The 14,680-nt window shown below is 36.0% G+C and overlaps 1 protein-coding gene across 8 annotated transcripts in view; it reads right to left on the reverse strand.

Annotated features, from left to right (window-relative positions):
• PDE4D (phosphodiesterase 4D) overlaps positions 1-14,680 on the reverse strand; it is a 314,096-nt gene that overhangs the window by 90,061 nt on the left and 209,355 nt on the right. For 7 of the 8 annotated variants that reach the window (XM_039709602.1, XM_039709604.1, XM_039709608.1 and 4 more), the window contains one exon: positions 8,810-9,001. In XM_039709602.1, coding sequence (XP_039565536.1) covers positions 8,810-9,001 — 192 coding nt within the window. Of the gene's footprint in view, positions 1-8,712; positions 8,728-8,809; positions 9,002-14,680 lie in introns of those variants that run through there. The other variant, XM_039709610.1, reaches the window with a different exon arrangement.

A 14,680-nucleotide genomic window follows, 5' to 3' on the forward strand; every position in this document is an offset into this window, starting at 1 on the left:
ATTCTAGATTGCACTCTGATATGGCAATGGTAATGATACTAGCTATGAGAAGCTGTGCTTTGAGGAAAGTGAGCAGCAGTGGCTGCTCCATGCAGCTTGATATTTATCATCATCATCTACATTTGAAAAATACAAATGGGTTGGTTTGCAAAAGTGATTTTGTGAAGTCAGAATCACAGTGTTCCAAGTCAGTTTATTCTGCAGGAATAGTACTTAAGTCATGTCATCTCAATTTTTAGGCTTTGAGAAAAAAATTTCTAGCCTTGAGATAGCTTAGGCCTTGCTCAAAAAGCCAAGACTAAATGAGTGTAAGTGGCATCTCTTAATGTTTTTTCCACATTAAAAAATGGGGTTACACCTTTTCCTAGAAAGCCAGTGGGTTATTAATGATTTGCATGTCTTTCAAAGGGTAAGCACAATCTGGGGGATGATTGGGCATCTCAGGCAGGGGATAGACATGACACTGTGAGCAGGCTGGGATTTAAGGTTGAGAGAACAAGCAATTAAAATTGATATCAGAGCCATGAGCTATAGAGTAGGGGGTTGTTTTTCACAGAGCATTTTATTTCTGTGAACATGTACGTAAGAGGATTGTTAAAAAGAGCTACTTGAAACCACAGAAATTAGACCCTGAATGAAGCAGACTCTCATCAACTATTGTCTGAGTGTTTCAGAACACCACAATTTTCTGTAACTGTGCAGTTATGTCCTTCTGATACATCTGTCTAATTCAGCAACACAGCTAGCCCTAATTAGTGAAAAAGTATTGCTGTAATATTGGGAGTTCAGTACAGTTAATTTAATCAAGCTTAACCAGATGAAGTAGGATTGGCTCCAAAAAGCCACAGCACTTGAGAAGTCCATTATCCTAGCCAAAAGAGTGCTGGTTATAGTAATTCTCCTTGGACTGTCTAACTAAGTAAGTGAGATTTAGAAAGACAGACTAAAGGGAGAAAGTATTCTTCCAGCATAAATGTCACTAGTAAAAACTTCAGCTATAAGTATTTCCAAAGACCCCAATTGACTTCATAGAGAGCATAAATCAAGTTACTCCACTATGATGTTCATTAAGAAAACAATTCTTATCTGCCTTACAGAGATGAAAACACCTCAAAAAAAGTTGAATTATTACATTTGGCTTATACACATATGTTATGTACTAAAACACCTGGAGTTTTCTAGATACAATTTGTATTTTATATAGGAAAATAATTTTTGATGTCACCTTTTTAGCATCTCAGGTCCTGAAGATACACTTGATTAGGCTTGAAAGAAGCCTTTGAATTCTTGAAATCTACCCTGTTGCAATCATCAGTGCTAGGTTACCCAAACTGCAATCTTAATTCAAGCTGAACTGCATTAGTGCCCAAAGTGAGAAGCTCTCTCAAGACTTGGAAAGACAAAAGGACTGCATCTCTTACAGAATAAGGAACTGGAAAAGAACAGTGTTAGCACTTCTAAATCAGTATTTTGAGGTTTAATCCAGGGACTCTCAGGTAGTCAGGTAGTCTATGTGTACACCTCACTGTGCATTAATAGATCCCTTTCACAGTGTTCCTACTTTTGACCAGACAAAAAGATTGTGGGTGACAAGGGCTATTTTAGGTCCAGTGACAGTGATATGTAGTGTTCCTACTTTTGACCAGACTAAAAGAACCAAAAAGATTGTGGGTGACAAGGGCTATTTTAGGTCCAGTGACAGTGATATGAACTAGGACCCATCAAATCCAGAAGCTTCATTCAGAATTGCTGAATGAGCTAGAATCACAACTGGCTGACTATCTCAAAAAACCAGGAATTACTACTATTTTTTCCCATCCAATATACTGTGCTGTAGGAACACTACTAGGCTTCTTACATATACCAAAAAAGTCTCCTAACACTTTTGGAAGAGTTTGAGGACTACCAGGATCTCTTATGTCAATCCCAACTACTTTTCTCAGAAGCTTAAACCTTTTCCAAAGACATTGTACTCACACATCTAACTTGTGTAATCTGCCTGAGGAAATCACGTAGCTAGTGATGTAGTGGACCATCACAGTAGGATGCCAGAATGATGTGTAGCATAAAGAAAACACACATAACTCAAGAAATCATTTTTATCATATTGGCCTAGTCATCCACCAAGCTTCAATGCTTTAATCCTGTCATTATATAGCAGACCATTTAGATTACAGGAGAATGGTGGGCAACTATTCTGAGTGATTGATCTCTATTAAGTCTGACAGAATTACTCAGTCCTGAAGGGAAACAGAGCATGGCCTCACCAGAGGCCACTGCTGCAGGTGGTTTTCCTTCTGAAATCAGAAGGCAGTCTGCCTGGGGGTCACTGAGGCAATGGCAACGGAAAAGAAGCTACAGCAGTGTGTGGCTTTGTTTTGTGTGTTGAAGGAGAGGCTGGATTAAGCCAGAGGAGATAGGACTTTGAATGAGAAAAATGCTGGACTCAACCAGAGGAGTCCAGGTGAACTCAGCAGTGCCACTATTGGACTGTTCATACAACGGAAATCATTATTTAGTTATAACAGGGCTGGAAAACAAACAGGCATCAGAGACTACAGCATAGTTCTGTTTTCTTCTCAGATTTGAGAAAATTAGTGACTGTGTTTGCATACATGACTGGAAGCAATCACGTTAGTGCCACATAATGAGTTACTATTAGTGAGTTTTGATTCCATTAGCTGACACACATAAACTTTTACCTTGTAGCAAATTAAAATAAAATGTGTTTATTGTGCCTGTTACTGCTTTTAATCATCAGGTATTTGGTTGCTTGCTTGTCCCTGTCCCACAAGCTTAAGTGCTTAAAACTGATATGGGTGTGTTATTCCTGAAGAATAAGACTACATGATTTTCATGTGAGCCTCCTACTGCTGAAGGCTGAAATATTCCCTCCTTAAAAGAAATTGCAGAGCTGCTGAGAACAAGGCACTCATGCAATGCAACCCAGCCTGAGAGAGCTTGCTATCGGCCAGCCACAGAGAGTTTCAAGGTTTATAAAAAAGATAGTTCCTTAACTAAATTCAGAGATTCCTAAATGTATGTAACAAGAAACAAGCTGACTTCAAGAAAAACAAGAAAAAAGCATCAGATTTTCAGATTGTGCACTTTCAGGGATTGAACTCTACAACTACCTGAGCATTAGTACCATTAAAAAAATTCAGAGCATTCAGTTTGTGCCCTGAAGAGTGGAATGACAGCTAATGTTCTTCTGGGTTTTGACATAAATTTGACCTCTGCATGTAAGTGATCACAGAGCTAGAAAAACTGTCCAAAAGAGATCCCCACAAACATTAAAGTCCTTTTTTACAAAGCTGCCTATCTTCACACTGCCCCTATCCTTCAGTACTGCAGGCACACAAAATGCACATGCCCACCCTTCCCTCCACTGCTGATCAGTGTTGCAAGCCCAGGGTGTTTTGATGTACCTGAAATCCCAGATAAGAATTGGTTTTGGTACCATATTTTTAAGAACATGTCATCTGTGACTGAAAAGATGTAGGAATTCAGTCTGTTTTGGTTGTAACTTCAGTAATAACTTGTTATTTTCCTTTAAACATCCATTGTTTCCAGAGAATGGAAGAAAAAAACCTAAAACATTAAAAGTATTTAAAGGAAAAGTGATGTGTTTAACAACTGAGAGCTATGTTTGGAAAATTGTAAGGTTTTAGTAATATCACACAAAATCAATGACAATTCTGTACTGATTGAAAGTAAATAAAATATATCTGTATTTCATCAACAAAACTTCTTCCATGAATTAAAAGCAAATAAACTCTTCTCCATGCAAAAATGCTTTCTTTTTGTTTTCCAACATAACCAATTTCCTGATCAATAAATAAAGTTAACATAAATAAATTAGAATAGTAAATATTCCTGAAAATAAAATAATTCATTTTCCTGACAAATTTATTATTCAACTTTAAGCTAGTTGCATTCTAAGTTGAGCTCTTTTTTTTGAATTCCACCTGTACAATGTGTCAAACAAAAAGGACAGAGCCATCTTTTTTTACTTTTTTTTTTTTAGCTCAAAAAAATTGTAAGTGACTTGAAAATTACTTAGATTAATTTAAGTTGCAACCTGGAACTTCATTTAAGGCCCTTAAAAAAAAGGAGAAAAACACAATGAAGTAAAATATTTGTCTGCTTTTCCTAAAGTGATGTAAATACATTTCTTTATATGAACAAAGAAATGTCTCAAGTAATTGAATGTATTTTTTAAATTAAAGATTGTTTCTAAACAGAGTCACACATAGAAAATGTTTATTTTTTAGCTCAGGCTGGACTTTGAAGTTTAACTGTTCATTTTCAGCCAGTAATGACCATGAAATAATAATATCAGAGATTCCTACAGAAGAATATAATTGAAAAGAATTTCAGCTGCAAATTCTCTGGAGAATAGATAATTATTTCTAATTTTTTAAACTGAAGTACAATTACTCCTCTCAATAAATACATGTCTTGTCTGCTGTCCCAGAATCTTTCATGAAAAAGGTGTGTTTTTTCTCCATAACTTAAATATATACTCTGTAACTGTAGCTGTAGGGAAAACGTCCTGGGGAAAACTTCATTCTCTTGATATTTCTTTTATCACAGACAGCAGCAGAGGGAGACTGCTGTCTTCAGAAGTTACTGACCTAGCAGTAGGTTGTCCATGGAATGGGTGTGTGGTGGCCATTTAGCAGACCACCATACCAGTGAGCCCGCAGCTCCCTCGATTCCCTGGCTCGGTTCTGCTCCTTTAATGCATTCAAGCAAGTTTTAATAGAAATCAGCAAATTTTGTGTAATAATAATAGCTGGAGTTTATAGTGATAAGCTGATGAAGAAAACAATGCTGTCCTTCTCTAAAGAGAGCTGTAAAACTCCCCCAGTAGCTGCTTTTTTATGAGAGGTTAAGCTGGCCAAGTCCTGAGGAAACAAAGATATCTGTGCTGTGCTGTGTTCTGAGAGCTAGTGGAAATGGGAGAAGAACAGACTTAAATGAGAGATCAAAAGGTGTCTTATACTCGGAAACACAGTGAGCTTGGACAGACTTGTCTACTGAGAATGTCTTGGTCCTCTGGTCTAGACTGCTATCCTCTGGTCTGCTTTTCAGAATCACTGGGAGATTACACACATTTTTGCCCTTCAGAGTGGCATAAAACATGGGCTGTGATTCAGCAGTGGACACCTTATTGGCTTTTTATTTTCTAGGAACCTATTTTTTAAACTTGATTAGAGACCTGGGTTCTGCTAAAACAGAAATTCTCTACTAATTTGATCTCTTCCTCCATTAACCAGGGCAGTGATCTCTTAACAAGAAAGAGTACAAAAAGTGTTATCACTTCAACCTCTTCCTGTATTTGCAAGTTCTGGACAGCCACAGCAGTTCAAACAAGTTAGCATTAATCAGACCACCTCACCAAGACGTCCACACAGCTCTCTGCTTCACTAATGTCTTCAAATATAGCCCTGACAATTTTTCCAATAATGATTTTACATATCTTTCATCTAGATATTACTTTTTTTTTTCTTTGTGTTGCTGTTGGGAACTTTTTTGTTTGTTTGTTTGTTTGGCTTTTTGTTTTCCATTTTTTATTTTCCTTCCCTTTAAACTTGTTTTCCTGTCTTTCATCACAGATCCTGTACTATAATTCCTCGTATTGCCTCACTACCTCTCACTGCCTCATTAAGTTACTTCTTTTTCTCTTGCACATCCTTTTCTCTGCTGGAAATCCCACAGACAGGCTTCACAACACACCTGTGCTCATCTGCCTTGGACCTTGTATCTTCCTGTCTAAACTATTCACCTCTCTAGTTCACAAACTTTAGCAGCTTTTCCTAATCTCTGTGTATAATTTCTATGTCCTGCTTTTATTATTCTCAACAGCCATGTTATTTCTTCCACGGGATAATTAAAACAATATTGCTGATCCCCACTCCAATTTATGTGCTTTTCTTTTTTTACACTGATCTGTTTTTTTCTGCCAAACTGCACCCACAATTGTCCCACTGACCTTCTCTCATCAAAGCAACTTTGTACTCACCGTCCTTTTATTCTTTCCATAACTAATTCATAAAAATATACTTTAGATTCTCTGATTTTAAAATAACCTTTCCACCTGTACCTTCTCTGCCCTTGTTTCTTTACTTTCCATCCCAACTCCCTGAATGAAACTCCATTTGCTTTCCCTGTGAGGTTTACTATTTTGAGCATAGTGACTCGCATTGTATCTTCTCCTGAGGATAGTATCTGACTGTACTAGTCTCTTGGTTATCATCTTATACTTTGACTTTATAGGTTGTTTGTAGCAAAGCCCATCTTTTCTTTTTGGGTTTACAAGCAAATGAGCACAACTTGTTCCCTTCCTTGGTTGGAGCTGCATACATAATAAATAATGACATTATGAATTTAGCACTTTAGCACTGCCATCCACTGGCTGTCTTAACATGACATTCCACACCTGACTAAAATTTTGAAGCATTGCTACTGGAAAATTCAGTATTTCAGAGTAATAGAAATGCCAGAATTTATGTTCTACCCCTTTCAAATACGAGATATATGAGTTTTGCTTTGTCTTTTTCTTTACAAAGTGAAATATTGAGGCTGGTTGAAGAATCAGGGGATCTAGAATAAACTCTGTGTACAATTAATTGACTTACACTACCTCAATGATGTGTATATTTTATAATAAATATTGCTCATGTATAAAAACAAACAATACTTAAGCATGTATTTAGATGCAAAATTTGACACTAACCTAAAACTTATGTACTTCCCCTGTCAATCCTTTAATCTTCCACCTCATCAGAATGGTTTCATTATTTTAAAAATATTCAATGGGTTTTCTTTCTATAAGCACATTCAGTTTATGGTTGAATACATACATAAGGAGTTTTGTGACTTTTATTTTTTATTCTGTGCTATTTTATGTTTTTAAACTTTCCCCTCTTTTATTCTATGTCTTCTTTTCACTTAATTTCTGTAATACAGCCAAACTTATTATAATTAGACCTATTGAAAATTATTAATATTCCATGGTGAGAACAACTTGCCTTTTACATTTCCTAATGTGCTCCCCTCCAAAACAGTGGCAGGAATATTTACCTTCTTAGTACAAAGGTTTTTCTGTGACAAGAGACTTTGAAAATCTATCAAGATGTGAGGTCAAATAAATTTTATATGTAAATGTGTTTCCAGAAAATTTTGAAAAGAAAATAGAGAGGGGAAAAAAAAGGGGGAGAATGTGTGCTCTTTCAGTAATTATATTGTTTATCCAATTTACTGCCATGTGCTGAAATATTACCCAAAATTCTAGGAAATTAAGTGGATTATGAGTTCAAGGATGGAGCACTAATTGAATCTTTCATTGAAATGACTCATCTAAGCAATGCAGTCAGCTGAATTGTCCTTCTGAATGTAAAAATCTTTACAAATGTTATCCTGGTTCAGGTGCCATAATAAAAGCTTGAATCTTCTCCCTCCATAAAAAAGGGTATCTGTCAGAGGAAGATTTTCTGGAAGGGGGTTACTATTCCAAGAAAAAATGCGTATTTTTTATAACAAAGCAAGATGAATTTTTCTTGTTCTATCCCATTTTGTCTCAATAAAAACTGGTCATATTTGGCACAAGGCTTACTGAGTATTTCAATGCAGAGATCTTAACTGAGTCATAGACCTTACACAAACCATTTCTGAAGGCAGGAAATGTTCTTACCTTGAAACTCTACATAGAAAAAGAGCTATAATTAAACAAAACAACAGTTCTAAAAATTATATAAGCTGAAAAAAATAGGAGTGTTTATTTATGACTTTAAATTAAATATCAGCTCTAATTTTACACATTTTTGTGAAAATCCTTATTCTTTTTTTTGTGCTTATTCTTATTTTTTAAAGGTAATATCTACTGGTCTTTGCCTCGTTAAAAACCAGCATTCACTGTGGTATTCTGACAAGCCTGATCCTTTATTTTAGATATATACTTGAACCATATACACCAATGTGGCCATGCAAATTGGAGCTATTCAAGAAAAAAAAAAAGAGTTAATAATTTCTCCTACTTAGAAGAGACTAGAAAATGGAACATTTAAATATTTTTGGCATCTTACTAATAAACAGAAATTTGCATGGCTTCCACTACACATGGAACCTGGGGTCCACACATACTTGAAAAGCAAGACTTACTAGCAGAAAATACACACTTCACAGAACAGTGAGAGAGGACAGAATAAGCTTAAAAAGGTCTTTTGTTAGAATTTTTTCTTTTAGTTAAGATGATATTTGAAATAATTTTTTCTTTCTCAAATATATTATTTTCTTCCAGCTGGTAAATCTTTTGTCTAAAAATGTAAAGGAACCCAGTTGGAAATCAATGTAATATATTTCTTAAAATCATGAAGAAGCATAAATTGAGTTTGTATTGTTTCTCTTGAAAATAACTAAAGAGCCAGAAAATAGCTCTCCCTACTGTTTTAGTACACCAGTATTGACTATCATTACTATTTTTTCAAAGCTAATAGGGTGCATAAATATGTCAAGAACACCCTCATTATATCCTTCAAAAAGCTGCAGGAACAAGTATAATCTTCATTAAAGAAATAAACAAACAATTTTCCATTACTTCGCTAGCATAAGTGATTACAGTCTGACTTTAAAAAAAATTTTCTTGTGGCTGCAAAAATCTTGATATTGGACAAATTATAAACTAGAATTATTTTACAAGGTACTTACATATCACTGGCAATAGAGGAAAATTCTTGTGGCTGCAAAAATTTTGATATTGGACAAATTAGGACAATAAACTAGAATTATTTTACAAGGTACTTACATATCACTGGCAATAGAGGAATTCCTGGACATGGACTTTGGAGACAGATCATAATCACTGTCTGACCGGTAAAGGAAAGACTCCCTACGTTGGCTGTGGACAAAATTTGCCTGAAGAATTAGCCCTGACCCAGGGCTTGTCATGGGGTCCAAGGGACTTCGTCCTGATGATGTACCATTGTCTACATCGAAACTGCAAAAATAAGAGAAATTTTTTTATGTTATTGACCTAAGAATTTTAAAATATAATAAGCACCCTTCTGATTAATTATCATAGCTAACTGCTTCATGATAGTAATGGAGAAATAAAGAACTGGTCATGTCCACTGCTACGAAGAAACATAAGCCACACAAGAGAGATACTTTAAATTTACTCATAAACTAGAATTGCCCCAAGGCTGAAGTAAAAGAAAATTGGCAGAGAAAAATCCCATGCTATTAGAAATACAGGAAGCTTTCTACTTCTCTGCAGTAGAGTATCCATGAGCTCTATACCAGCAGAAACATGGTATTTCACTATTTACTTCTTCAGGTCCCAAGTCTCCTGAGCTGGACACCAGTTAGCCTGTCTCCCACTGCTAAGACAGCTGAGGGCTTTTTCCTTATTGAGTACCCAATCCTGATATGTCCCAGTAAAAAAAGTGCTGCGATGGCATTAAGGCATAGGGATGTGCTTGAGTGCATTTTCCTGCATTACATCTGTCTGTTTGCTGTTTTACAGACAGATGGAAGCAGTGAGTCCTTTGTTAATGGCTAAGCAGAATAACTTCTGTAGCCATTTGTGTCTTTGAATCACACAGTTTAGATTCAGCAATTTTGGTTGTTGTGTTTGGTATGAAGCATGGTAAAGAGGCCTATCATTACTAGACAACGCTTTTCTCTAGAGAGGCTGAAGGAGGAGGAAAAAGAAAGAAAGAGGAGAGAATAGATGCTGTTTTACATAGGTGGTAATATTTCCACAAAGGGCTTTGAAAATTAGTGCAAAGACCTTGAATGGGAGTCTGCAAACAATTAAACACTGGTACAGGGTGGGTGGTGCTGAGAGGACGTGTTCATGGCAATCTGTGTTGCTTGACAGCCCAACAGCTCCCTCTGGTACAGTAGGGAGGCTTTTTGCAGCATGTGGCTTCATGTTTGGAAGTCTTGTGGTATGCAATCAGAGAGGTTACAAATGTGTGGATTAGCAAGACTAGCTCTCTAGGCTCATTTGCCATAGTAATGGGGACAAAAATAACACTGCTAAAGCATTAAGGAATGAGGGATGAACAGAGGATCTTTCACATAATTTTTTAAACATAGATAAGCGTTAGGAGCATATTATGCATTTTTGCTGAACCCATATAAAATATTCATTTTGAAAACGATGTTCATTTGAAGGACACACACAGGTAAGGACGGAAGAAAAGATGCAGTGCAAGTCAGCTGCTGATTAGATTTCAGGCTAGCACAAGTGTCACAGCTGGTACATGCTACTCTGTACCAGCTTGTTTTATCTCCCATTAACCTGAAGTTTCAATGAGGTTGCCACTTCAATCCTTTGCTGAAGTGACAGGATTCCCATGACCTTTTATTCCTTTCTTAAATAAGCTAATCAAAGAAACATATATTGTTTATTTTGACATGATGCATACTGCCTGGCAGAGGATAGATTTTTGTTTCATGATTTATTTCATTGTTTATTTTTACTTTGCACATATTTCTAGAACTGCAACCTTACTGCCACATTCAGACTGTATTATTTTCTTTGTATTCAACACTTACAGTTTGAATGTAGAAGAGCAAATGTATTTGGTTTGTTTGTTTCTCTTAAAAAAGACGCCAGAAAATATTATAAAAAAACTTCAGGTGTGTACAGTAATTTAAATCTCTTTTCACTGTAGTTTTCAGAACAACTGCCTGTCTGTAAATCCAAACACATACACCTCTTTCTAGGACAGATTTGATTTGATTATGCCTATGCCTTAAGATGTCCTACTGCTTTATGAACCTCAAACTAAGAAAGCTTAAACCATGAGACAACAAATTAGACTTCTGGCACCAGCCTTGTAAGTCCTCTTGGACTGTGCAGTTCCTCTTTGCCTTTCATTTTCCCTATTTGTTGCATCTTTGTGATGACTCTAAAATCTGCTCACAAAGAGTATTTGAGAATGTATTGAAAAGACCAAGATACCATGAACGCCACGGTAAAATGTCCTTTACAGCTTCTAGTGTCATTAGTTCATAACCACACCACCATTGTTACTAGCGTGGCTACTACTACCTGTTATCAATCAATATCTTTTTAACTTGAATTCCTAAATATTGCAGGAGCACAAAATAATCAAAATGCTAATGAAGGGTTTAGCTCATCATATCCAAATTTCCTAACAAACATTAATATTTTGTTTCTTGGATAACTTTTATGCCCTTTAAACTTCAAGAAAACACAAACTCTTAATCAATACAAGTCTGTATATTTTGTTTTTCTATTGAGGGCAGGAAGGCAGATAATTCCTGCAATTTTAGGTAAAACAGAGGACTGTTCTCAGTAAGACTAATTTCTGCAATGGCAGTATCATTTCAAATATATATGAGTTTGCCTGGGAACTTTAAAACAAAAGTTGAAGGCTGGATTTAAATAAATGAATACTAATGTAAGTCCCTCTCACAGAATGAAAATTTTGAATAAAAAGTTAATACTAAATTGATTTCTTTAACAGTGGACTTAAATATTCAACTGAATAAAGCGGATTCAGTTGGATTAATGAAATATGGTTTTATTTGCAGTTTTCTTCATCCCCCTTTTGTGGACATCACATGAATATTATATTACCAGTCTTGTTTCTTCCAGTCAGGAAACTAAGGCAGGCTTCTACAAATGATTTCACTGTCAGGTTGTAACATAGTCAATTTTTAAAATTTAGTAGTGTTTTAGGTTGACCTGCAGTTTCACCACCTGGGGGAGGTCCTTTGGTTTGCATCACCAGGTAAAGACAAGCTTGTTCAAGACATTGCTGTTGCAACAAAAATTTTATCCTGTTGTACTGCGTGGCGACCACTAGATGGGTGTAAAAAGCAAAAAACAGGATCCAAACAGATCAGCTGGATTTGCCTCGTGCTGTTCCAAGAAAATGACTTTTCTGAAAATAATCATCAAGAAAAATAGTGTTCAGCTATACAGTGAAAGGAAAGTGCGAATAGAAAACTTTTTTCCAGAAACCTATTTTATTTTACCTATTGGTTTTATATTAAAAAGTTTCTGAAATGTTATAGTAGTTAAGTGTCTTTGAATCACAACTCTTATTTTTAAGAAACTTTACTTCTGACTACACTGTATCAAAAGAAGAGAGAATCAGAATGGGGAATTGAACACTTACACACCAGTTCTTTGCTCTTTGTTGTTGCATATACTGAAAAATTCTAAAGTTTAAGACACAAATTAGGATAGGCTCTTTAACTTGACTGAACAGAAATTGCTAAAAGTCAGCTGTCCCTGCTTCATATTAATCTTTTCACTCTCAATAAGTTTTAAGCCACAGAAAGAATATGCTGTGAATTAGAAAGAACAGAGAAACAGAACAACATCTTCATGGAAGTTGTTAATAAAGAGGATAGGAACTCTTTTGCTTTCATTTCACAATGACTAAGTGGCAATTTAAAGACAGAATTTTACACCATTGCTCTGCAGCCAGCTCTAGGCACTTTGCATAATGCATGCAAACTCAAACTGCCTTTGGTGACAGGAGCATTTGGCACAGACATCACAGATTTTTATATGTTCAAAGAGCTTTGCTGCAACTCCAGAGATGCCAAAGCCCTGAAAAGTTAATGATAATTCAGCAACTTTTGTGTCTGCATTTTGACAAAATGTTTTAAGGCATTAGTGGATAGTGTTTATCTTTAGAGCCTGCCTTATTCAGTGTTCAATGCTGACAAACTTGACATGAGATGAAATTCAGACTTTTTTTCCTTGTTTGGCTATTCATTTTGTTTGCACTTCCTGCCCACTTTCTGTCATCCACGCTCTGTACTAAGATGGGGACAAAACTGAGTGATTTGTAAACATTCATGGGTGATCTTCCTTGTGCTCCTAACGCAACAAGTACAAATAACACCACAAGAAAACTTTAGGAAGATTATTAGAGGTTTGCTTCAGACAATACTAGGGCTCTGTGGCAAGAACAAGAGAGGTTCTGGATCCTGATCCTGAATCTTAGAAGCACTTCTTCATTGTTAAGGACTGCAGAGCTTCTTTGCATATTGAAAGAAACTGTGGACTTCCTTTTAAGTCCCTAAAGAATGTTTTCCTACTCTCTGCCATGCTGCTAAAAGAAAAAAATGTGGAGGCCTGTATATAAAATATAGATTTTAGTTACATAAGGAATAATGGCATCATAATCATTATACCCAAGACGCTGTAATTAAGGCTGAATAGAAAATCTTAATGTTGGTTTTCCTTAGTACTGAGAATTTAGCACTAATCCCGCAGCATTTTTTTTTCAGGGGGGGTATTTTCTTTATTTTTTGTGTGGTTTTTATTTTTAGAGAAATATGCAATAGTAGAAGAGAGAAGGAAATAAATTTCACCCTAAAATGAAGAACTTACTAGACTTTTTAAGAATGCAAATTATACTCCTGCTATTCCCCTTTAAGTGTCTTCCCACTTTCATCTTGGAAACTACAGGGAGGGAGAGCCAAATTAATTGAATCTCTTGGGGACATCTTATCTTTTAAGGCCATCTTTAGCATTACAGAGGGACAGGCAAGTTCTAGAGGAGCAATTTTTTCCCCCCATCAAAGGAGTCCATTGTCCTAGTGTCAAGCAATCTCTCCAGCCATCTGTGCTATGACCTATATACACATCTCAATGTCCTCACTTCCAAGAAGTAGTGTCCTGTTTTTTCACCTGGGAGCAAAATCCCAATATTACACAAAATAGGTGCATTTGGTGTAGCAGCTGTAATTCACTGAAATATCAGAGAAGACCTGCCCTGCAGCAACTCCCTTTGAGCAGGATATAATTTAGAGCAAAAGCCAGGTAATAAAACTATAAGGTTTCAAGGAAAGGGTAAACTATTTATTGTTTGTGCCCCAGGACAGGAGCCCACGCCCGAGGAGGGAAGCCTTAGCAACTGGAGAAAGGAAAGGAACGGATGCTGCCTTCAAAAGCAGAATCTGAATTTATTGCTTCAGATTTAAATGAGCAGTGGGTCACCACAGCTGATGGCATGCACCATGAATATGGAGGATTGTAGAGAAAGGCCAGAGTGTGCCTGTATCTAAGATTGCTTGGTAGGTATTTGTGATTTCACTTGGGCCTTTTAATTGCTTATTAATAAACTAAGCATTAAGTTGTGACAAGAGCTGACTTGGGTGTCCCTTTTTTTTTGTGTATCATAGTTTCTCCTAGGTGTGACATGAAACTTTAGAATTTTCTTTATCATAAAGAAATAAGTTGTCACTAGTCTGCTCCTGCCACAGGCTCCAAGAAGATTTTAGATGTTGGATAGGCTAACCTGCAGCATCAGAAAAAAAAACCCAAGTAAAAATCAAGTAAAACTAAATCACTGGATTTATATAATTGAATATCAGGTTAATTATTTGTTTAAGACCTTTTAAAATGTTTCCTTACTGACAGTGTCTACCTAGCAGAGCAGAAGAGTCCACATATGGTTATGGCCTTTCTTTCTGTCTTTTCCCCCAGCACTAGTTTAAAAAAAAACACCTGAAAACCAAAAAAGACCAAAACAAACAAAAAACACACAAAAACACAACCAAAAAAAAACCTCAAAAAAAGTCCTCAGTAAAATGAGGAAAGAAAAAGAAAAATATTTACATTGATGTTTTGGAAGGAATATAATCCCTACTCTCTACCTTTGAAGAAAAAAGTGTT

Source organism: Passer montanus, unplaced genomic scaffold (assembly GCF_014805655.1).
Source record: "Passer montanus isolate IOZ18808 unplaced genomic scaffold, ASM1480565v1 scaffold22, whole genome shotgun sequence".
Classification (NCBI taxonomy): Eukaryota; Metazoa; Chordata; class Aves; order Passeriformes; family Passeridae; genus Passer; species Passer montanus.